Source organism: Fringilla coelebs (assembly GCF_963513975.1).
Source record: "Fringilla coelebs genome assembly, chromosome: 14".
NCBI lineage: Eukaryota > Metazoa > Chordata > Aves > Passeriformes > Fringillidae > Fringilla > Fringilla coelebs.
In genome coordinates this window covers 7,994,848-8,019,913 of record NC_140040.1, presented here as the reverse complement: position 1 = coordinate 8,019,913, position 25,066 = coordinate 7,994,848, and the positions used below count along the sequence as shown (strand labels likewise).

General features: G+C 40.7%; 1 protein-coding gene across 1 annotated transcript in view; it reads left to right on the top strand.

Annotated features, from left to right (window-relative positions):
- NUP93 (nucleoporin 93) overlaps positions 1–25,066 on the top strand; it is a 76,413-nt gene that overhangs the window by 44,409 nt on the left and 6,938 nt on the right. The window contains exons 4-18 of the mRNA XM_084215114.1: positions 1,606–1,668; positions 3,375–3,503; positions 9,982–10,056; positions 12,192–12,281; positions 13,630–13,769; positions 15,368–15,500; positions 16,466–16,623; positions 18,139–18,304; positions 19,074–19,167; positions 20,226–20,417; positions 20,644–20,770; positions 20,877–20,949; positions 21,274–21,318; positions 22,772–22,888; positions 23,512–23,630. Coding sequence (XP_084071240.1) covers positions 1,606–1,668; positions 3,375–3,503; positions 9,982–10,056; positions 12,192–12,281; positions 13,630–13,769; positions 15,368–15,500; positions 16,466–16,623; positions 18,139–18,304; positions 19,074–19,167; positions 20,226–20,417; positions 20,644–20,770; positions 20,877–20,949; positions 21,274–21,318; positions 22,772–22,888; positions 23,512–23,630 — 1,721 coding nt within the window. The remainder of the gene's footprint in view (positions 1–1,605; positions 1,669–3,374; positions 3,504–9,981; positions 10,057–12,191; positions 12,282–13,629; positions 13,770–15,367; positions 15,501–16,465; positions 16,624–18,138; positions 18,305–19,073; positions 19,168–20,225; positions 20,418–20,643; positions 20,771–20,876; positions 20,950–21,273; positions 21,319–22,771; positions 22,889–23,511; positions 23,631–25,066) is intronic.

Sequence of the window (25,066 nt, the reverse complement as noted above, 5' to 3'; positions counted from 1 at the left end):
GCTGGCTGGCGGTGACCGCTCCCTTCGTGTGTAATTCGGGGCTGTTTCTGGGGAACTGCGCCGCACGTCCCTTGGAGGATGGCGGCTTATTCTCTCTCTGGTGTACAGAAAGGGGTCACCTTCTTATTTCCAGCTGAAGGGGGTCATAGCCTGTCCCATGTACCTCAAATGCTTGTTCTACATATTTCAGAAGGAGAGGGTGCAATGCCCTTTATTTCACATGCTGGTGCTGGGGAGCTGGAAGGAGGCAGCACACCAATGCAGGACCGTGTCCTGCCAGATTGCTTCAGATGGGGGAGATTTCCATTGCTCCTCACCTCCCAGAGCTAAGTATCACTCTGTGATACTTGTGGTTGTATATATTACTGCTACAGGGCAGTTTCTAAGACCTACCATAAATATATTTTTTCCAAAAGCCCAAATCTCATGTGTGTTACTGCAGGAATTCTTTGCAGGAAGATGGGGAGACTAAAAGGCACAAAATTGTCCTGATGACTGACAAATTCAGTTGGACAATGCTGCAACTGTGTTTTCTCTTTATAAAAGCATAAAGCATGGTCCACTGAGTTCCCTCTCTCTGGGTTTGTTAGCAGCTTTTGGTTTTAGAGCTGTGGAGTCAGTATACAGACTTTTAAGATATTAGCACATAATGGAGTTGATAATTTATAGCTGATTTCTTCAGAGGGATACAAAAGCTTCTTTTTCTTTTTTATGACCTGAATAATGATTAAGTTGAAGTCTGGGCATACAAATCAGCTTGATTTATTTAATTGGTGATGTAACAGGGAAAATTCAAAATAAGGATATGCATGTTAAAATGTGATAAACATATCCTGATTGTTGTCTCTGTGTGCTGCTGCATTTTACCCCGCAGCTACTTGTTTAAAGTTAAAACTTCATTTTATATTTCCTAGTATAGGTCATAAAAGCAACCTTTGGGATAAGGAGCTAACAGCTCATCTAAATCGGTTTGTTCACACACACCCTGATCTCTTTGAGATTTACTCATATACTGAGAATTAAAAATACAGTTCTTCCTTTCTACCCATTCCAGCTGTATTCACGGAGAGAAGCTGTGTGGTAAACTTCTTCTGTATGCTTTCCAACTGTTTAGTTATTTCCATCCTTCCTCAACTGACTATTTTTAAGGCTCTTTTTCACAGTTGTATCAGTCTTCCAAGATCTCCACTTCTGCCTGGAGCTGCCAAGTCAAAGCCTGTTTTATTTTTTTCAGCATACTCAAGTCCAACAATCTTATCTTGGCTTATCGCTCCTACCAGCTTTCATCCTAGCTCCCTCAAATGGAGAGCAAGAGGAGGCAGGTGCTGGGACACAGAGATAAAAAAGAATAGAAGCAGGACATTTCACTAGGATTTAATGCATATTAAAAGGGGGGATTAATGCATTTTCATTTTCACATTGCTCTGGACGGGCATCTTACTGTACCTTTGTGAAGTAAAGTGACCTTTAAACTTCTTGGGACTGGACTGTAGAGAGAGCTCTGAGCACTTCTCAGAGCTGAAAGAGCTGAGTACTACAATATGTATCTGATGCTAGTGCAAGGCTGATTTTTTTGGCTGAAGCTCTGTTTCTCCTTTTCTACAGGGATTCCTGAAGAATGAAAAAGATAATGCATTGCTGTCTGCCATTGAAGAGTCTAGGAGGAGGGTAAGTTGGAAGAAAGCACCATCATTTTTGCCTAAAAACAGAAACAGGAGAGGTTTGCAGAGTCCAGTTTTCTTCCCTTGAAAGGGGTCAGTACTTAGTCTGTAAGAAAAAGACAGTTAGCCTTCCCCTGTTCATCTCCTGTATCTTCACCTCTGAACAAATAGTTGTTTTGAAGATCATCTGAGCAGCAACTTGTTTACTGATAAGAAATTCATCTAATCCTGTTTCTGAATCTATTTGTGCTTTTGATATCTGTCATGTTCTGGGACAGTGATTTTCACAATTGAATTATGCAGCATGGAAAAATGCTTCCTGTTGTTTGTCTTGTAACTCCTTGGAAATGTCATTCCATACTTCCTAGTGCTCATGTTATGATTGTTTCCCTCCATGTATCTTGGAGGCATCAGGTTTAGAACTGAGCCTGTGTCTCTTTCAAATGATAAGAAAAAATACATAAGCATCATTAAATTATTTCAGTTACATAAAATTATCTGTAACTATTGAAGCATATTTAAAACCTGTGATTATAGTGAAGGTACAGGTAAAACCTATATCCTGCCATGAAAGTGTAAAGTGAATTTTATAACACAACAAAGAAACACAAATCTTAAGCTCTAGTTGCATGCTTGCACTGTAATTGTATGTTTGCCAAATGTCACTGTCTCTTATCAATTCTTTCTTCTGAGGAATGTTTTGCTCATTAATTGACAATTTCCTAACAGTGAACTGCAATGAAATGAAAAACTTAGCCAACCAAGACATTTAGTTAAGTATATTGCAGCAGAGAGCTATGTGAACAGGAAGGAAGTAGAAGACACAATATAGTTTATTCTTTATTTAGAATTAGGGGAGAGTCTCTTATTTCCTGTGGTGGTATACCTGAGGCTATTAAGTCTTACCCCAACAATAACAGAAAAGGTAGTGAAGCATCTTCTCTATCCTAATGCAATTGCCAAAATAAGGGAATGTTTCCCTTACTGAGGGAAAAGCTGTTTCCTCCCATATGTTCCCCAGTTGGATCTGAAGACGATGTAGCACATCAGCCATTTTAAAGGTAAAGGTTATCTTTTCTTGGGATTTGATTTTCCTGTGTGCTTTCCCAAGTTATGTTCCTGATGAAAGAGACTTCCTGATTCTTTGACGCTGGTTTATTTTCCCTTAATATTTTGATTTTTATTTTATCCTATTTCCCATTTAAAAGAAAAACCACATTGTTAAAGACCTGAAAATGATTATGGACAATGAACACACATCTTTGTTACGAATGCAGCAAGTCAGACCTCTGTAGCCTCCAGGGACGTGAAAAGCAAGTGGTCATTAGAGAAGTTAAGTCTCAACAAACCACACAGATCAGTGATGAGCCTGGATATTGTGTGTATGCTGCCAAGTTAAAGAAGGAGGCCTACTGATTTTCCTCCTGCTCAGATTCCTGTGCTGCTGTGCCATGGGAGAGACACAATTTCCTTCTTTTACCAGCTGGGGGTATGTGAGAGTTGTCTTAATTCCATGTACACCTACTTTCTGAATCCCATTGTACCTGAACAGGAGGGCTGTTAAAATAATATGCAGCACACCATTAGCTCTGTCCTGGTTGATTAATGTAGGTGCTATTTTCTGTTTCATTTTTGGGCCTGTCTATTAATAGCAGAGGTAGGCTGGTGGGCGTTTCTGTATGTTCCTTAGCTCTTGTTCTTCTTCACCAACAGACTTTTGCCATGGCTGAGGAGTATCACCGAGAATCAATGCTGGTTGAATGGGAACAGGTGAAACAAAGGATTCTTCATTCTCTGCTTGCATCAGGGGAAGATGCTCTTGATTTCACCCAGGAGAATGAGGTAACTCTGTCTTTCTAAATGCTGTGCACAGTCATGCACAGCACTGTACACAGCTGGCATTCCAGCACTGCTGAAGCCACCTCTGAAATATTCTGCAACTACAACTGTGTGATAATGGGAAGTATAAAATCCCTGTTTAGTTCTAGAATGACTCTGACTAGCAAAATGCATTGTCTAGCAGAATATCATACCTTGGTGATTGTTTCTATTTATTGGCTGATGGGTACAGGCAGCAGAGCTGCTATTGCTGAAGCTGTGTTTTGAGCAACATATGTGCTGGCTGGAAAATTAGTCACAAACACATTCTAGGTCAATATACCCAGGGGACAGAAAACACACTGGGGGCTTCAGGAAACCCTTGTGATGTGACACCAGGGAGTTTCTCAGGTGCAATTGTGCTTACACACAGGTCCTAGAATGTCTCTTCCCTTATCACTGTGTGCTAGCCTGGATTTATGGCTTTTCTTAGGAGGCTGATGAAGTCTCTCAGGTTTCTTGGCAAAACCAAATGAATAAACCAAAAAAAAAAAAAGTTTTCCTTTTATCTTGCTGTCTCATGCAGACCAGATTAGAATTTTGTGCTGCTCAGACCTCTAGTGTTCAGGTTAATCCAGCAGTGACCAAATCCTTTGGGCAAGACTGACCCCATGTTTAACAAAAGAGATATTGACTATCATCTTGAATCATTCCTTATCTTCTGTTACAATTTAAACCTTCGCAGTTTATTCTCTTAAATAAAATGCTTCAGTTAAATGAGTAGAGCAAAGCAGAGTTACCTGTAGGGTGTTGGGAGCCCAGCTCCTCTGAGCTGAAAGCATCAGGCAACAGCTGTGATCCCTGGAGCACAAAGTTACATCACTGATGCTGCACTGTGCTCCATGAAAATGCTCACCTTGAGAGGAGCGGGGTTAGGGAGTGGGGGGGATGCAAGTTGCTATGCTTTCAGGCTGAAAAAGAGACACATTTTTTATAGTCATGTTGTCCACCCATGGAAATGAGTACTTGTTCATTGAGATGACCTGCAAGTATGCTGAAATAAAAAAAGCCCTTGGTGCTAATGTGGTATGACCTGTATAGGGATTTGGAAATAATTAAAATTGTTAATGAAATGTCCCTTTCTGATTACTGTTCTTTTAAATATAGGTTAATCCCATTTAGCATACCTCTTTTTATAGAGGCTGTCTTCCCCAGAAAATACTTTACTGATACTTTACTGGGACTTCTCAAAGGTTGTCCAGCTTTCCAATATTAGAAATGCTAAATAATGCAGACTGAATTAATTTAAAACTAGGAACAGCTATCCCATTATTTTAGGATGTGAATCTGAAGGCTTGGCAGTTACATTGATAGCTTCTAACATCTTTGATTTGTGTGGTAGTTACTGGTATGGGGGTTTTCCTTTTGAAGTGTGGATGTTAACTGCTCAGAGTGTGTTATGAAATTACAAAAGTAATTTAATAACCCACTCTGAGCAGGTAAAGCCCCTATTCTGGTGTTCCATTGTCAAATGGATGCTATCCCCAGTCCATGGCACTTGAGATGCCAAGCATCAAATTGGTGTGAGGGAGGAGGGGAGAAAACTCAGCTCCTAATGTTGCTGGTGAATGTGTTTAAAGACTCAATGTACACTATCACTCAGTAATACTCCACTCTCTGTTTCAAAGCTTTCATAGTAGCAGTATGTCATTTCAAGAGCATTTAAAATCCTTGATATATTCTAGTCTTAGCCTCAAGAAGTCAAAGGTCTGAGAGGTTTGAAGTGCATCTACTGTGTTAAAAGCCTGTTATCTAACCTCCCCACAGCAGGTTGTTCTTCTAAAGCCTTGTTCCAGTCAAATAAGTTTTTTGTGTGTATGTGACACAAACAGACACAGCCTGTAGAATATAGTAGAGGTTTAATTGATATCCTCTGGAGATGGAGAATCAGCTGAAAAGGCACAGATCCAAACGCAGCAGGGGGCCGGTGTGCCTGCGAGCCAATTCTCAAGCTTTGGGCGAGCTAATTTGGGCAGAGTGAAATACCAACAAATTATTCATGGAAATAAGACCAATTAACAAGCACAGCTCACAATTCAAAGAACCTAGTGCAGGATTTGCCATTAAGGTTTTCTGTTTCCCCCTTGTCCTCCAGCCTGGCCACCTTCTTGTCAGGAAAAACCAGAGCTGATAAAAAGGTGCTTTTTGTGGGGCTGGAAAGGGATGAAAGCCTGAGTTTTGTCTTCAAGGTATCAAACACCCATGGTCTGAAGGTGTTTGTCATGACTGCTGTGCCATGAGGTGCCAAGGCGTTTCCATTGTCCTTTTCCAAGTTTTTCCTTATTCCAGGGTTTTCTTTCTTCCACCCTTGCTGTAAGCTGTTCCACTCCTGCTGTCAAGCAGCACACTCCAGCACTGATACAGAGACACTGGCACCTCTTGGTTTCTGTTCTGCCCCTCTGTAGCACATCTTCATACCCCTTAAATCCCAAGCACTGCAAGATGCTTTCTACCCCACCACAGTGTATTTTGATGGGATTTCTCCAGCTTGGTCTCCTGCCTAGATATTCACTGTGTCTACTGGCCAAGCCATTTGGAGTGCTGACAAAATGTCTGCCCAGACTTCTGCTGAGGAATGTGCATATGCATATGATGAATAATGCATCTTTACATGCACGGGGTTTGGTGTGCAAGTGAGGCTGAATGCTTGGCTGAGTGCAAATGAAGGACTCCTTTGTAAAGCAGCATCGTTTGGCTAAGTGAATTTAAAAGACAAATGTCGTGGCAGTGCAGCTAAGCTGCAGCTTTCAGAAATGGATAATATTCAGAATAAATATTACAGTTCTGAATAATGTTTTGGAAATACCTAAATTCAGGGCAGGGAAAAGCAAAGGTGGTTGGGAAAAACAGCAGAAGCCATTTAAGCAATATCAGTCTGGAGATACACCAAGATTTGTGTGTGTGAACTTACACTTCTGCAGTCCTTCGTGCATTACCCACTTTTCTGCTTTTCCTTTTGCTACTCCAGTTAAGCTTCATAACCTGACCTGTTTTGAACACATCTTACATTATCTTTTTCTTGCTTGAAACTTGGTTAAGTTCTGACTTGCCAGCAAAGAATATCCTTACCCCTCCCTACTTTTCCCCCTGTCAGTTTGTAGGGGGAAAATCCTTCCTTCTTGGGAAGCTTGCCTGTGCAATCCAATTCTGCGATTCAGGGGGAGCCCTGGAAGTGTCCTTCTCCATGCTGACTCACTGCTTTAGTTTTCCTTTTGAACTTTCCCTTTAGCACAGCCATGTGATAGTTCAGTGAGCTAGTGCTTTCTTGTAGTTTAATAATTCAAAGGTGAAGCCAGAATGCATGCATGAGATGGGAAAAAATAGGAAATAAGCTTGCTTCCATGGCTCTTTTTCCATAGGAAATTAAAATATGAGAAAATTAGGACAAATTCTAGACTTCTTGATTTATTTTTTTCCTGAAGTGCCAAGTCAGTAGAATTTAAAGAATTTAATTTCAGTGTGGCAGTTCTCAGCTGCGGCAGATAGTTAAGAAGTGTTTCCTAAAGCATAATGGTTAAACTAAAATTGGAGAAAGGAAAGGAAAACCCAACCCAGAGCAGTTATTTCTTAGTTTCAGGGATGCACTTTTGAATTCACATTGTTACCTGAATTGGTTTGAACCTGGCAGTCACACACCAGTCTCTAGAGTGGCAGCCACGTGGGTGCTTTTTGGTGCTGCAAAGCAGAAAAAGGAACAGATTCACAAAACAAAGCCCCAATCCCTGTCTGTCTGCTCCTTGGGCACTGGCTGAAAGTGACACTAAGTCACTATGTACTGGTCTTCACTTGCTTTAGGAGAGGAAACCTCATCGGTAATTAATGACAACGTCCATAATTTAGCATTACTTTAAATAACTCTGCATTTTATGGGGCTCGGCACAGGGAAAGGCTGCAAAGCACCATTTCTGCCATCGTGTCTGTTTCCCAGGAAACCTGCTTTAACAGTTGCTTTGTTCTTTAGAACAAAGAATTTGTCGGGTTTTAGGTGGGTTTAAAGGAATTTGTGTCAGATGATTTGGCAATGAAAGAAAAATGCAGATGCTTCTGAATATCAGTACCCACTAAGAGGGACTGTGAAGAATATTTTTAGTGTAAGCTCAGTTGCAGAAAGAAAAGTGAAATTGTTTTTGGGTTTTTTGTAAGGCGTTTTATAGAGCCTGAGGTCTAAATGCACCTGCCTGATTTTGTAATCAGGTTAAACATTATTTAAATAGCATTATTAGTAAGAAATTAATGCAGTAATAAACTAATTTCAGCCATTTTAAAGGATTGTCCAGGTTCATCCTTGCTACCTTCATTCATTTATATTTCATTATATTACAGACAAACACTGCTGAGTATTTTAAATTCTGTAATCAACTGTTGTATGCTGTGAAGAAACCTGTAACTACAGATATCACAAAGCTCTTATAATTTCTTACAGAGGTCAGAGCCCTTATCTTCTTGCATAAATTCCTAGCCAATGCAGAGCAGTTGCTTGGCCATTCCAATTGTGTAACTTCTTTTGTTTTTAAATTTTAACTGGTGAACACTTTACTGATCAAAACTCCTGGACTGGGACAGTGAGTAGTAGTTGTCTTTGTAAGGGCACATGCTCATGAGTGTAAGAGAGGTCTTACATGGTAGAAGATATTCCAGGTTAAACTAATACCAAAATAAAATTAATTTGGGAATAACTGAGGGAATGTTCAGTGCAAAAATGATCAGTAACATGTCTGGAAGTTCATTTGTTTGTGTTATTTCATTTTGAATTTGGGATACGGTTCCCAAAAAAAAAGCAATATTCTTTTGAAGACTCTGTCAGTATTTCATCCTCATTTGAAACAAGAAACAGAGTGATGGCACCATCTGGAGAAGAGCTGTCCTTTTCTGGATCTCTTCCTGAAATCCACACAAGCCAGGTCATGGCAGGAACATTGCTTCTGCCATGCTGCAGCCTGACAGGTGTCAGCAAAGCTGAACTCTAAAGCTGATTAAACTGGAAGGGAAAACAATGATTTTTCTATTGCATTTGGGCTTTATGCTGTTTGTACAGGCAGCAAGTTGGTCACATTTAAGTGAACTCTTCCAGGCAAGACTAGAGCACATCCTTAAGCAATCCTTGGAGGTGATATGTCTGCACTGTAAAGTACTGCCATTCTGGGTAACCAGTGTAAGAAGCAGTAAAGCTGTTTGACCATATTGCTTAGGTGCACTGTAACAGCTAATGAGGATGTGCAGCCAGTTGTAACTGACTTGGATGGTAAAAAGCTTAATTTTTAAACTCTGCAGATGTACCTGCCCTTTCTCGGAAAAAATTACTGATTCCAGTTAAGATGAATATCCATGGCCTTGAGTTATATGGTAACAAGCTTGAAAACCTTGCTTTGCTGAGAGCTTGTCTGTTCCTTTTTGCCTGCCCCAACTGTGTCAGTTGGCTTCATAATAAATATTATGCTTCTGAACTGAGCTTGTCTTGCTTTGATCTTCAGACCAGCATGGCTTCTGAAGCAGCTGATATTAAAGGACTGTTTACCTCAAAGGGATCTGTCTTTAAAATGATTGTACTTTATTTTTCAAACTCAAGACTTGCAATGCTGATGCTGAAATGAAGAATTACATTCTTTTAGAAAACAGGAAATAGCAGAGAGCATTGCTCAGTGTTCTTTCCTCCAGAGTATTGAACATATATGTTCAGTGGTGGCTGTACTGAGAACATACCTGTACCTTGGAGTGAATACTTAAAATTGCTTTATGCAGTATTATATTATTGTGGCAGGTTGTATTATGAGTTTTATGAGAGTATGAATTTTGTATGCCATTATTCCATTGGTTGTCTCTCCCTGCTCTACGCTCAAAATATCTCAATCTTGGCATAGTCTCTGTGGGTAAAAAGACTACTTTTTTCAGGTCAGGATATTGCCAGCATACTTCCTCTTGCAGCAGACCAGCAGTGGGGCACTTTCCAGCACACAACTGAATGCTGCAGTCCTATTTTGTGTCTATATCATGGGGCAAAACTGGAGTATCAGATCTGCCAGATTGGGTCTATTTGAGCTTGTCTGTTGAATTCTATATCCTTGCTGTGATGGAGGTTCAGAGTAGATGCCTCACAGCGAGGCATTGACAAGAAGCAACCTTTCAAGAAACAAAAGCAAAGAATTAAAATTATAAGGTGCTACCAAGAGACACTGATGTCCTAATTCTAGAGAGCTAATGGTTGGTTTGTGCACTGAATAAAGAGGATTTCTGTCACTTTAGAAATTTAAGCTATATTGGGAAGATAATGGGGTATTGCAGTGAGACTGCATTTTTCTCTATAGATGGTTCAAAACCCTGTTTTTAGTTCTCTCAGGCATATGCTTTTACTGTTCTTTAGGAGCAGATGTGTTGGTAAAATGCATGGTGGTATATATGGCATGGTCTGTAGCTCCTATCTTCCTGTATGCTTCTCATTCAACAGCCCAGCTATGTTGGGGAGGTGGGTCCTCCAGGTCGCAGCTCCATGGACAGTGTGGAGATGGCATATGCTCGTCAGGTGAGTGGAAATGAAAATATCCATTAAACACTGGGTTCTACATGAGAGAGATGGGGAAAAGAAAGATTGGAGCTTAGTGTAAAAGAAAATATGGTAGGTAAAACATAAAAAAAATCTGCCTATAGATAAAATGCTATTGACAAACACATATATCTTGATGCTTTTAGAAGCATACTCACCTGTTTGCTACAGGATATTTTTTGTTAAAAAGAGATCCTGAGCACCATATATGACTGTAGAAAGCATTTACGCTTGTAAAGTAAACTGAAATTCTTTTAATTTTTTGAAAGCAGTTTTTTTTAGGATTTATGTCAATGCATAATTATTTACAAATGAAGGCTTTATATTGCCTTTATTTTCATATGGGGAAGATAATTTTTCTCATGTATATGTGTAGTAAAAAATATCCTGAAGTGTTAATCCTGAGTTTTGTTGAATTATATCCTATTTTAATGACATTGCTTCTGAGAGGATTTAGTGCATCAGCTATGAATTAATATGCTTGGTAGCATTAGATTCCCTCAGAAAATTTTCAGGGAAAACTGCTAAACCTTTACATAACCAATTTGTTACTGTTGTTATTTGAGATTATCTGTTTACCAGCACTGTTGAGAACAAAATGAAAGAAAAGGACTTGATTTTTCAAAATGGAATATGTGAAACGACGTTGCTTAATTTGCACACAATTACTGTTATTGTGTGCTTTGGCTCAGTCTGCACTGAGGCAGAGAGCAGCTTGTACATCTGTTTTCCTACATCTGCATTCAGTTATGGTAACTGGGAAGAAACTAATAGCAAAAGGTTCATGGTTGTGCTGATAAAGTGTACATTTGATTTAGTGGCTCTTAGTAGCTTGTTAATTTAGTTCATATCTACTGTAATATACTCACAGTAAAGGCCTTCTTTAAAGCATTACTGTCTGTGCTTTGAAGCCATCAGTGTTACTCCCTGCTGCGTTTTGGGTATGGGAAGCCCAGTCTCTGTAGCAGTCCTGGCTCTGGGGTAGCTGTGGAGTCACCGTGGCCAGTGGGCCCTTGTCAGGGTCACGGGCTGTGCACAGACTGCTGCAGTGTGCCCTGGAAATGTGGTGTTTGTGGCCAGGCTTCTGCTACCAAAACGCTTGGTACAGTCGCTGTGTGCTCCCAGCAAGGGCTACAGAGAAGCTGGCCTGGCTGAGCTGTCCTTATGCCAGCCTGCTGCAGTTCAAGAATAACCCGTGTCAGCAGCCTGTGTGGGGCTCCTGTGGCTTTAGTGGGGAATTGGGGGACCTGGAGGTCAGGCAGGAGAGCTGGAGATCCATGCTGCTTCTCTTTATCAGCAGCCATGAAATGTGTTTTAATTACAGTGAAGTGATTAATTGTTCTTCGTGGATCGTTCAAACTGTCTCACAGGAACATGGTGACACCCACAGACATATTTTACTGATGCTGCATTCTGTTTGCAGTCCTGAGCTCTGCATCTTGTCTGCACCCTGGGCATGTTATAGTGGTGCTGCATGCCAAATGGAGTTAAGGTGCAATGGCATTGCCTTCCTAGTATTGAGAATTATTATTTTTGGACATAGTGGAAGGCCTTTGGATAGAGAGTAGAATAAACAATAGTAGACAAAGCTCAGTTAAGATCAAGAGTTAAAGCAGGGAGGTGTGTATATACGTTTAAGGGCAGGCTCTGAAGGGTCAGATTTCTGTTCATTTCCCTGTCTCAGATCTCCCTGAATACTGCCACAAACAGCAAAATCCTGTTTCTTTCACATCAGCAGGTAGGAGGCTGCCGTGCAGGGGAATATCACAGCCATCCACTTGTCAGGTCACTTCTGAATCTTTGTCCTTCAGCAATTAGCTGCAGTTAGTCTAACAGGGCATTCAGCACAGCGCTCTGCCATGCAAAACCCCTGAAGAGCTGGGCTGCTGCTGGCCTTGGGGCAGGTCTGGGGCTTTGAGGTGGTGTGCAAGCTTGAGTGATGCTGATGGCCGTTCTTCTACCCTTGGGTTGGAAGTGGCTGATGTGGGAGAGAAGCAGAGGGACTTGCTGGGAACACTGGTTTTGAAGCCTGATTTAGATTTTGCTGCAGTGGCTGAGGATGGAACAGAGCATAATGTGTATTGTTAAACATGCTTACTTTAATTATGTTTTAGATTTATATTTATAATGAGAAGATAGTGAATGGACATCTGCAGCCTAACCTGGTGGACCTCTGTGCTGCTACTGCAGGCCTGGATGATAAGGTACTGCCAATAAGTTAACATAAGGAAATGTATTTAAGCTGTTTTCAGGCTGTGATTAACAGCCTGCTGACATTGGGGGGAAAAATACTGATATTGCCAAAAAAAATTGCATGGCTCCACAGAAAACACAGAGGCAATTCCAGAATTTTCTCCCGTACAGCAGGGCCCACCTGTGATGAAGTTGGTCATGGTGAAAATTTCTTAACACAGTGAGGAAGAAATAAACCTGGTGTACCCATCATAAGTTATAAGCTGTTGAGAGAAAAATTGCTTTTAGTTTTAAATAGATTCTGTTGTGTTTGGTTTACAAAATGTGGTCTCTTAATGTCCTTGGAAGGTATTTATTTGGAGGTGAAGGGTCTTCAATCAGACGCTGCTGGAGCTGAAACAGGCTCTCATAGCAAAGCATAAAACCCCTAGTATTGACTTTAAATCAATTATCTGCCTGCTTTCCTTTTTTTCTATTCCTTTAATTGTTGCCTTGATCCACCCTAAAAAAGAAAACAAATGCACAAACCTCGAAGAAATGCCTGGAGAAGAATACTGCAGCAGGGTCAGGCTATGAAAAAACTGTGCAAATGGGGAGGGCAAAAAGCTGCTCAGAAGCTGAGGGGCAAACCCTTCAATTGGATCTGAATTACAGATGTGCATCTTCACGCTGAACAGCTCTGTTTGTTTTGCAAGGGACAGCACGGGGAGTTTCAGTGTTCTTGCTGCTTTGAAGCACCGAGATCAAAGAGCTGCCCGTGCCCAAGTGAACAGTGCTGTTAGTTCTCAGTATTTTGCCATTTCAGCAGGGATGCCCTAGTCCTGTAAACACTGATACAATCTTGTCCTTGTGAATAAGCAGATCTGGATGGTTTTCAACCTTTATTTATAACTGAGCCTTTGTCCAAGTGATCAGTGTCCTTTTTGTGCTTCTTATCTCAGCTCATTGCACAGCTTTCCAACAGCAGCCAGAGCCATTGCTTACACGGAAAGCTGATGATGCTGTGGTATATATTGAGTGGGAAGTGTGAACTAGAAATGAGCAAGAGACTGAGTACCAAGTACCCAGCCTCGTTTTGGAAATAGTTGTCAATTTTTGGGAACAATTGCAGGTACAACATTTATAGCCATCTTCTTGCACAAGAATTATGCACAAAAAGCCTGTGAAACTTGAATTCTGTAGGACAGAAGCAGCTTACCTTCAAGGCTGTGTCCAGTGTCTCCATTACAAATCTAAACTGACATGAATTACTTTTGTGTTCTTATGCTTTTCTTAAGCATCAAAACACCATGTAGCTCAGAGCAGTGTTGCTTGTTCACCTCTGTACTAATTGCTGGGGCATGGAATGACTTTTTGCAGAACATCTCTGAGATGTGGGCCATGGTGAAACAAATGACTGACGTCACCCTGGTTCCTGCCAGCGATGCCCTGAAGGTCAGGACCAACATGGAGGTGCGCATGGAGTTCGTGAGGCACGCTCTGCACTACCTGGAGGAAAGGTGAGATGGATGCTCTGAGTGCACATTGATAGAGTTCCCTAATAAGAAGCCAGAATGACTTTGTAGTGCACCTAGAGTCAGCTACCTCGTGCTGCTCCCCGACATGTCTCTTGCTTGTCTTTTATTGTGCAGGGCCTAGAGCAGCAACTTCAATAAAAAGCTGTTCTAGTTTAACAGTGTTCTAGTTTAAAAGGCCTTGAATCCGCGGGGAGGTTGTTCAGAAGATGCAAAGACTTTTATTCTTTCTTCTGTGTTGCTTATAAATATTCTATATATGTATGGTGGTATGTGGAGGTTTTTCACTTGAGGAAAGTGATCTGTTTCTCTTCAGCAAAAGAACATCCTCTGTACTATATGCTCCCTTTCTGATTGCTGGTTGCTGTCAGCAGCCTGTGAGGACAGCATGGGAACAAACATGGTGCAGTGAGTCAAGTTCTGATCATGCCATTCTTTCACTGAAAAGTTTTTGGAAAATGTGAAGAAGCTGAAGTTGAGACATGTAGCAGTGATTTTCAGACTGTAGAAAGTGGTTTGCTGTGTGTATTAGCAAGTACCACGGGGCCTAAGCTCCTTTACCAATAGAGTTCTTGGAGGGCTGCAGGGTGTGAAGCTGCCCAAAGCCAAATGCCCATTCACTGCACATATGGATGGCTGTTGCAGGGTTTCTTTTCTAGTAGCTGTAGTGTGATACCAGCAGGCTCTTCCAACCCATGCAAGAAGTAACTGCAGGGTAGTATGTGGGCCTTGGTTAGGGACACAGATTGCATCGGAGCATGGACAGCACTGTGCTCTGACACAGCACTGTGGGAAAGGATGCTTTCACCTCCTGGCACAGAAGAGATGCTTTCAGCTCCTGGCACAGGCTCTTCTTGGCCCTGGCAGTTGGTTGTCACACCCCATCAGCACTCAGTGTCACCCAGCAGTGGTGGCAGCTGCCGCCTGTGCACAGAGGAAGGATCTTCTGTTCCCAGTTCCTCAGTCTCAGCAGAGTGCAATGAACCAGTGACTCTTAACCTGATTTGCCACATATCCAACTTGGTAAATTTTCACAGTGCCATTAGCTGCTAGCTGAAGTTAGGAGTTACTTATATATAGTACCTTCCCAATGCTCCCAACTGTGGAGATTAGGCCTCTCTAAATTCTTTTTTTCTCTGGGATTTTCTTCTGGTAAGTCCATAGCCCTAAGGCTGATATTTTTCCATAGGGCAGGGAGGAGAGACAAACACATCTGTGGTATTTAACTGTTCTTTCATTATGGGATTGAGAGTTAAAGTATTAAGGTGGAAAGGCTTTTTGCCAGTTAATATATTTGAGCTTTAAGTTTGTACTACAAGAATCTAATAAGAGGAACTTCATAGTTCTTGAACCTGGAGCAGTCCACCACAGACTCCAAACCTGGTGTGTTCTGAGACTGCTAAATACAAGGATCTTCCTAAACTGACCAAATTTGTGCCTCATTTTGTTGTAATGATAATGTTTGAACATTGAGTTAATTTGCTTTAAATTGTTAATTCTGTCAGATCTGAAAGGCAGTGGATGTTTTTGTGGCAGGTGTGTCTCAGTCTCTTCATGTTTGTTTTGCTTGTGTTGTGTTTCAGTTACAAAAATTACACTTTTGTGACAGTCTTTGGAAACTTGCACCAGGCTCAGCTGGGTGGAGTCCCAGGCACGTACCAGCTGGTCCGCAGCTTCCTGAACATCAAACTCCCAGCATCGGTCCCTGGTCTGCAGGTAGGGGCAGCACTGTCAGCCTCTGAGCTAAAATAACACAAATCTGTTCACCCACTGCAGAGGGGGAGCCAAGGCAGTCTCCAGTGGCTTGTCTATTTTTTAAGCTGCTTTTAGGGCAGCAGGTTCTTACTCCTCTAGAATTTTTCACTAGAAAAATGGGAGATGGCAGACAAAATCATTCTTGAGTTCAGACCTAGTCCCAAAGCATGGTTGGGTGCTCAGTAGCTTGGGCTCTAATTCTAGAAATTATGGTGTCTTCTGGTCATCATCTTAGAAATCAACAAGCAAGAATTAAAATGCATTATGATGGTTCAAAAAAGCAGTAACTTAATCTCCCTGTTTTACTTTTTCTCTTTTTTCCATTTATTGTAAGATGGTGAAACCATCATCAAATGTGTAATGAATTCATCTGAATTGGAGCCTGGACCTTTTATTTAGGAATCTGAATAAAACCCTGCCTACCTGCATGTAGTGAAACGTGCATAGCTGTGCATCTACAAAATAATCAGATAGGTACTCCATGTTGAAAAATTAGGTATAAAAGCTAAATGAAGAAATAATAAATGATAACATTGGAGCACACACAGCTAAGCCTAGCTGTCTCCTCTTACCTGCTGAGATCAGTAATTAGTTTAATATCTTTCTGTTTCAGCAAAAATGTTTTTAATGCCTCAGTGGCCTAATCCAGATCAGTCTCCTGTGTGGGGAGGATATATGCTAATTCTGGGATTCTCAGAACTGAAATCTGGCAAGCAGAAGAGAATCACACCTTTCACTGCTGAGATGTGCAGAGCTTTGCAAGGACTTAACCCTCATGACCTCTGGCTTCTGTACCAAACAGAATTTTTTACCAATATGAGTGTGGGTATAAGGGCACAAATAATGAATGAGGCAAAGAATAAAGAAAAATTGATCAAATACGTTGCTTTGAAGAAAAAATTAAGTATGTCCTACTTTCTTTTCAGGACGGTGAGGTGGAGGGCCATCCTGTGTGGGCACTGATTTATTACTGCATGCGCTGCGGAGATCTGACTGCAGCCATGCACGTGGTGAAACGCGCACAGCACCAGCTGGGAGAGTTCAAAACCTGGTTCCAGGAGTACATGCACAGTAAAGACAGGAGGTAATTGGGAGCTAGGGAGGATCCTTGTGAGGGGTGGGAATTGCTGTGGAGTAGTGAAATTATCAGTGGTTTGGTAGAAGTACAAAAAGCTCAGGTCTCTTCTGGTGGTGATGGTTGCCTGAGGTTTATATTACCTACCTAAATTACATGTGGAAGTTTGCATATTTTAATTTGTGGCTTTGAAGTTGAGAAATCTCAACAGAGAAAGGGTTGTTTGAAAATACTCAAAAATTTACATTTCAAAAATAGTACAGTGTGGCATGACATTACTTTTTACAGAAGGATAAGCCCAGTGTAACAGTGGGATATGGCATACAATAGATCAGATTTAATCTGCTGTCACAAATCCTGTCTCTTTTTATTTCCCCTGTTTCCTTATTTTAGCTGAATTTCCTTTGGGGAACACTTTTTACTACACCTGTTTTCATAAGAATGCCACACAGGAAAAGCAAGCAGTGTTTGTTAGAGGCCTTTAGAAGCCTCACTCTCATATCTTTCTTGTGTTTATTCTCCTCCTCCAGTTTTTGCTGTCCAGCACTGGACAGAGGCCATTAGCCAAACTGCTGCTGATGTGGTTGCAAAGTGGTTAAGCTAGTGCACCCTAAGGTGTGCTCTGAACTCCACAGTGGTTTTCTTTTCCATCTTTCCACTTGCAGTGAATTAAAAAAAAAAAAAAATCAAAAAAAGCAACAAACAGACAAATAGAAAATAACTAACCAAGCTCACAAAATAAACTGAAAAGGATAAAAATCCAAGTGCCATTTACCAAGTATGGTATGCCATGGTATTCTTCTGTAAATCAACCTGTTTTGTAGGGAGTATATAGGAGTGCTCATTATATCAAGGTTGTTGCAGAAACCTTGTTGAAGATACTGTCACTGTTTTCATTATAAACACTTTTATGAGATACAACATAATAGATTTATTTTGTTTTTATTACAGCTATGAAAAAGTGCTCTGCCTACAGATTTGACAAACAATGCCTCAGTCTAGAACACTTTATTGATTAAATTCTATAAAATTCTCAACAAGAGGTTGCAAGAAAAAAACAATGACAAAGAACATTATGACAGTGTTTAATAATGATTAAAGTGTCTCTCTTGAAAAACCTCATGGTACAATGACCTACTCACTTGTTAGTTACTAACACAAAGACTTACAAAGATGTTGTGAGCTCTCTTTTTCTGAAATTATGCAATAGCAGAGTCAGACAAAAATAGTTCATCTGCCACAGTATTATTGTACCCCTAAAGGGACTGTCATATGTGGATTCTTTCCCTGCAGTGAGCATTTGAAGATGATCCTCCATAACTTTAATTATGTGTTTAAATCCATGTGTATACAAAATTTTTACCTTCAGATATGAACTGGAAATGCAAGAAATATTGGCCAATGCTTACTGCCATTATGCCTTTGCTGTTGATATAAACCTATTTACATTGATTTGTATCCTGGTTTCCACATATAGGGAAAATGGGTTTCATGTCTTTTCCTTCTATCTTTTCTTTTCCTTAGACTGTCTCCTGCCACAGAGAATAAACTGCGTCTGCATTACCGACGAGCTCTGAGGAATAACACTGACCCCTACAAGAGGGCTGTTTATTGTATCATTGGCCGTTGTGACATTACAGACAACCAGAGTGAAGTTGCTGATAAAACAGAAGATTATCTTTGGCTAAAGGTAAGTCTGGTGTTGGGGTTGTGGTGTTTGGTTTTTCTTTTTGTAAGAACAGGTCTAAATGGTACCACATTTCTCCACTGCTCTGCTACCCTTCCTACTTCTAGATCTGGTGTTTTGCATCAATGCAGTGCATGTGACCTGACCTTGAAAATAGTGCAGGATTGGGAACCTGAATCCCAGGGCTGCTCTGTTTTCCTCTGTGCTATCAGGTGTTAGTTTGGGTACAGTTGTCTTTGGAAGTGTCATGTTCTTCGTTTGACACTGATCTTTGTCACCTGTTTTTACAAACAGTATTAGCTTGCTACAGTGAGGATTTGAATTCTCCTTCCTGGATGGATGTCTGAAATGTCAGTGTGAATTGACCAGAGGCAATGCTGTCAATGTCTCTGAAGTCCTTACTGTTTTGGCAAGGGCTTGATAGATGCTGGTTGGTACCTGTTTGTCCTCTTTATCAGAAAAAGGGTGGTAGAATGATGTATTTGTCGCTATTGTATTTGTGGCAAAAAATGCTGCTTGAGAGTGTTCAGAGTCCCAGCATCAGAGTTTGCTGGTGTGGATGGATACACAGCCCTGGGGTTATAGCTGCATGGATTTCAGCTGTTGCTGCCTTAGAGATCTTTGCTTCCCAGCAGTGGATGGAGCTGATGTGGTGACTAGATGCAGTTTCTAGTCAGTTGGTCAAATCCTAGGAGGGGTTCAGATGGAATTAATATTTTTTTAAGTGCAAGGAGAAATATCTGTGCTTCTCTTTTTTGGATGTGCTTTTTAGCTGAACCAAGTGTGTTTTGATGACGGCGGGACGAGCTCCCCACAGGACCGGCTAACGTTATCACAGTTCCAGAAGCAGCTGCTGGAAGACTATGGTGAGAAACCACAGAGTGATGTCTTACTTGGAGCTCTGCTTTTCTGCTGAGGACACTTTCCAGTTGTTATTACACAAACCCCAGACTGCACAAAAACTCTGCAGCTCTCCACTAGTGACAGGCATCTTCTCTCCATGGACTGCCTGCTTCCCTGGAGTCATGGCAGATTTCAGTAAGACATGATGAATAAGTCCCAGGTTTTCCCAGCAATCTAGAGAGCAACACTGCTGCTGTTTCTCCTTTATCCATTAATTGTGTGTTGCTTTCTCTCACCATAAATGTGCAAAACTCCTTTAGTAGAACTTCCAGCTTTGGAAATATAGAACAGAAAAGCAGTCACTACCTAATGTAGGCATGTATTTCCAAGCTTTTCCAGTGTGTGCATGTGGTGTTTATCTTTTCCCTTAAATTAGTATTTCAAGCAAATTTCTGACACCCCAAGTCACAGTTCCTTCCATTTCAGAAGGTTTTAAGAACACCCACAGAGTACCTTTTCCTGTAATTATCAATCAAAATTAAGTCACTTGGAACTGTCCAAAACATATGAAATTTGATTCTCCATAGCCTTCTAGTTTGTAGTATCACTCACACTCAGATAACACGTGTGAGATAAAATGTGTGGAAAAGAAAGATAATAAGCTGCTGTTGGTGTCACTGAGTCGGAAAATCCAGGTTCTTAACATTATTTGTACCACTTGGCGTAAGTATAAAAGAAGACAAAAAGTTGTGGTCTTTAGAGAATCTGTCGCAGTTGATCAGAGTTGATGGTTTTTTGTCTTAAAAGAACAAAGGAGCTTTTCTGAGTAGCTGTTTATTCTGTTTCACTTTCTGAATATCTCTTTATGCTGTGGTCCTTCATGATAAATATGCAGGAGCATAGTTGTAGGTGAGCCACTGATGTGTGGTTAGGAATTCAGTTTTGTGTACTGTGTTGATTTCGACTGTCACCCGATAAACAGTAATGATGCACTGTAGAGGGAGCATCTACTGTCAGTCATCTCTGATTGCAAAATCATGAACATGATGTAAAAATGCTATGTGTTGTGGTTTTTTTTCAGGTGAATCACATTTTGCAGTGAACCAGCCACCGTTCCTCTACTTCCAAGTGTTGTTCTTGACAGCACAGTTTGAAGCTGCAATTGCTTTTCTTTTCCGGACAGAGCGCTTGCGCTGTCACGCTGTTCATGTTGCTTTGGTCCTGTTTGAGTTAAAATTGCTCCTGAAAGCGTCTGGGCAGAGTGCACAGCTATGTAAGTCCTATTTACTTTACAGTAAAGGAATATTTTCTTAGCCCTCAGAGTACCCTCTAGAAACTGCAGTCTATGTGATAAATCTTTGATTAATCAGAACAATTTCATAAAAGGTAATGGTTTTAGTTGCATTAGAGTTCTGGATCGTGGTTCTGACTAATTTGAGATGATGAGCAACATTTTCCTGGCATTAGATTCTCTGACAGTGCTGTTTCTGACATTGCAGTAAGCCATGAAGCTGGTGACCCTCCTGGTGTCAGACGTTTAAATTTTGTGCGGCTGTTGATGCTTTACACTCGTAAGTTTGAATCAACAGATCCAAGGGAAGCTTTGCAGTACTTTTACTTTCTCAGGTAGGAGCCAATATATGTCTTTAGATATTCTCCTAGTTATTACTGTTTCATTATCCTTATCTGGAAAGTTCTCAGAAACAGGAGTACCTTTCTCTTTATTTTATAGGAACGAGAAGGACAGCCAAGGAGAGAATATGTTCTTGCGTTGTGTTAGTGAAATAGTCATTGAAAGCAGAGAGGTGCGTCTGGCCACGTTTTGCCTTCCTCGGTGAAACTGAAATTCATTTCTTCTTTAAAATCTTTATTAGTCAGGACAGACTTAGAGTTGTTTACTCTTTATGCCTGATGCAGACCCAGATGAGAGAAGATCTTGCAATGGCCTTATGTTTAAGACATTTAATCATATCTTTTTGCCTATTATTTAGTTACAAATACTTTTTATATTGGTCACTGTTTTTCATTCCATGACTGTGTCTCTGTACTTAAATGTTATGAAATATGTGCAATTCATCTCTCTATTTTTGTTTCCTGTTTTTTCTTACTTTACATCCATGTGGATATAGTTTGACATGATTCTTGGAAAGCTGGAAAAGGATGGTAGTAGGAAGGTGAGTTCAGAATTTATATTTTATATTAAAACTGCACCCCATGTATGATTTCCAAAGTAGTCATGAGGCTATTTTGCTTCTCTCTGTTTTTCACTAGCTAAATTATTAGTGTGTTTGAATACATTCAAGTTCTCACAGTATGAGATCTTTTACAGAATAATCTGTGACCTGCCCTAACAAAAGGCAGGTCAGGAACTGCAGGGCAAAACTATGTTCCTCTAGACAGTTGGTGTAACTGAAGAAGCAAATGGCATCAGGTAGCTTTAGTGGGATCAGAATTTTGTCTTCCCAGCAGGAAATGGAGTTTAGTTTAAGTGGGTGTGTGAGAGTGTTCTGTTAACCAAGGGGTGCATGTGAAAGTGATTTATGACATCCTCGTTCACCTCACAGAAGAAATGTATTGCAGTCCTTGAAAAATCCTTGTCATTGAAGGAGCAAGGGCTAACAGGCCACAAGCATAACCACAGCTGATCTGACCTTCCTACAGGTGAGAGAGAGTACTGGATCAAAGTTCAGCCATTTTTTAGATGTGACAGATCTTACTTCCAGTGTAAAAGCAGTTTCCTAATGGTGAAATGTAAGATTACACAGTCAGAAGATAAAGGAAACCTTAAGGTTTTACCTGCAAACAGGAGAGTGCGTGCAAATGTTGAAAATTTTGGATAATTAATGACGTTTTTCTGTTTGCTGTGACAGCTTCGGAAGATTTCTGTGTAAAGCAGACTGCAGAATCATTTACATCTTAATTTTAAGATTAGGGCTCATACTGCTGTCAAAAATAGAAGGGGAAAGTTATATCTGGCAGGAGTTTCTTTTAGATATCTTTATTTTCTCATTTCAAAAGCAGTGAGATTGCATACAAGAGAACAAGCTAACTTGAGAATCGTCACAAATAGTTTGTTGTTTTGTACTTTCTTTGGTGTGACACCAACAATTTTAATTCTAGAAGATATAGTCTCATTTTGCATCCTCAACTACAGTTATTTCCAGATACTCTTGACTCTTTCATCTCTTTTATTCTACATGTTTGTCATTTGTTTTAAAATTCTTGTTGCCCTTTCATTTATGTGTGTGAGATTTCACTGGCAACCTGTCATGTCGGTATAAACAAACTGCATCCCTGGAGCCCTTGGTATGCTATGTGCTGAAGTCTTTTGTGTTTTCTTCTCTGTGTCATCAGCAATTAACAGCTCAAACTCTGAGTTATTTTATGTGGGTCATTTTGAATGAATTAGAAACCAAGGATGTCTCAGTGCTGACTCCATTTAGGAGAGAGTCCCTCTTGCAAGAGCTCATTCTATTTTTAATGTCTCACTTTTGCACATTCCCATTGAAATGTACAGGCTATTCCAATCATAAGCCAACATGTAAAATATTCATTGCCTTGACAGAATATTCTGGAATGTTTGAGCCTTCTGATTCCTCTTTTCTCATTTTTGTCTCACCTCTTTAGCCTGGAGTGATAGACAAGTTTACAAGTGACACAAAATCCATTATTAACAAAGTGGCTTCTGCAGCAGAAAATAAAGGATTGTTTGAAGAAGCTGCAAAACTCTATGACCTTGCAAAGGTATATGTTTTGTGTGCTGCCTTGTATGCTTGGTTCACCTTTCTTCCTTCCAAAAATTCTACCTGTGATTAGGAGGTTAAATTTCATCTCGGAGATTGAATTGTCCTTATTCAAGCAGCTTATTTCTGCTGCTGGAAGAACAGAGCCATAGGCTGCATGAAGAGATGTTTTTGTTAGCACATCCAGATGGATTGCACTCCAGGGATTCTGATTTAGGACACTGTGGTCCTGATCAATGTGCTCTTTTGAAGAGAGTGCCCCACGCATGATTTAATTCAGTCTAGTGCAGTTATTTACCTGGAGTGTACTCTTCCAATTTCATGGATGTTGAACTGAAGTCTAAAAGCATTGGTGTTTATATTGAGTACTCTTGTTTCTTTTGGAAACAGAGGTGGATACAACCATAACCACTGTTTTAGAGAAGAACTAGGGGGAAATGCTTTTTCTTGTGACCCAGCAGCATTATGTTCCTTGTAGCTAATACGATCTTGACTCTTTATGGGAGGGAGTGGCTCTGGGCTTGCAGTAGGCACCACTGCATGAGACTTTTCTGCTTTTTCAATGAGATTAGGACACCACGTTTCATCATGCTCCTTTTATTTGTGTAACTTTAATGCCAACAGAACCCTGACAAAGTTTTAGAACTGATGAACAAGCTCCTTAGTCCAGTTGTTCCCCAGATCAGCACTCCCCAGTCAAACAAGGAGCGTTTGAAGAACATGGCTCATTCCATTGCTGAGAGGTAAGACTGGGGTAAGGGCAGGGCTGGGTGATAGACCTCAGCGCGACCTGGGACTGTCAGAGCTGTGGGTGTTAGTTCCTGATGTTTCTGCAGGCTGCACTGTGGCATCCACACCAGTATATTTAGAAAGACAAAGAAGAGGTCAGAATTTACCCTGTCCTGCTCATGATGGCTTGCAGTACTGAAACCAGAAATCTTCAGGGGCAGGTCAGGTAAATTTGACAAGACGTTTTATCTGTAGACGAATCAGGATTGCCAGCTGGAGGTGGAGTCTGTTAAGGAGCAATAAATATTGTGAATTGTATGTTTTATATTATTTTTAAAGCAAAGTATTTTAACAGTTGCTGAGTTGTTGAATGCAATTCACTTGTTTAAAATAGTATTAAGTGAGAGCTACAAACTCAGAATTACTGAGTTGTAGCAATCGTTCAGGAGCTGTCTGAAAACTGTTGCTTTAATGGAAGCTAAAAAGGGAGTAATTAAGATGAACTGTGTATGGCTAATGCAAGCAGTGGACCTCATTTCCACAGCTTGTTATAGTCATGCCAAGTACAGTGTGGTGTCCAGAAAGAAAGGAAGCAACTGAAAGGAATATCCCCTGCCATGTCTACTAATTAGGGTGTGTGCTTGAGAGACATCAGTGCTCAAGATTCATTAGCAGCTAGAAGTTAGTACAAACCTGATTCTGAAAAGCCGTAGTTGTAAAATATGTCCGTGATTTTTTTAAATCATTCATCTGATCACAGTGACTGCCAGGGACAATTCCTGTGTTTTACTAGAGCAAAATATGGATTCCTATGAGAAATGCCTTACTGGTTTTTATCAACCATTGAGCTGCAAAGAGAATAAAAATAAACCAAGCCCACTTGCTGGCACTTTGAAATTGGGAAGACAAATACAGAAATGTATTGATTTCCATCAGAGGCCTTTGCCTTTCTTCTTTTGACAAGTGGCATTTGCCAGTTACTCCTAGTCAGCCTTTCCTTCATTTGGGCAGGCTGGGATCGAGTGAAAATTGGTGCCGGATTGACTTGGCGAGAGACTGATCTGGTGGCAGACATTAAAGAGAATTAAATCTATGGCTTGAGTCAGAGCTTCAGCAAAGGCTGTAATGGGCTTTTTTGCTTTGCTACATGCTTTGATCTGTCTAAAAGCACTAAATACTGCTGTGCAATAATGCCACTTCACAGCTGCAAACCTGGGTGATTGCAAAGCCAGAGCAGTTCTGACTAGCACATCTTCTTGCCAGTTAAATGTAAGACAGGGCTTTTCCATGTGTACTGTCCTGATCACAGTGCTGTAGGGATGCAGCATTCCTCCTGTGTGTTCTTGTGATGCTTTTGGAACAGGGGAGACACCCAACAAAAAGGTGAAACAGCTTCTTTGTGCCCTCAATGCAGTTAGGAGTGAGAGCAGGCAGCCCTCCAGTTCATCCC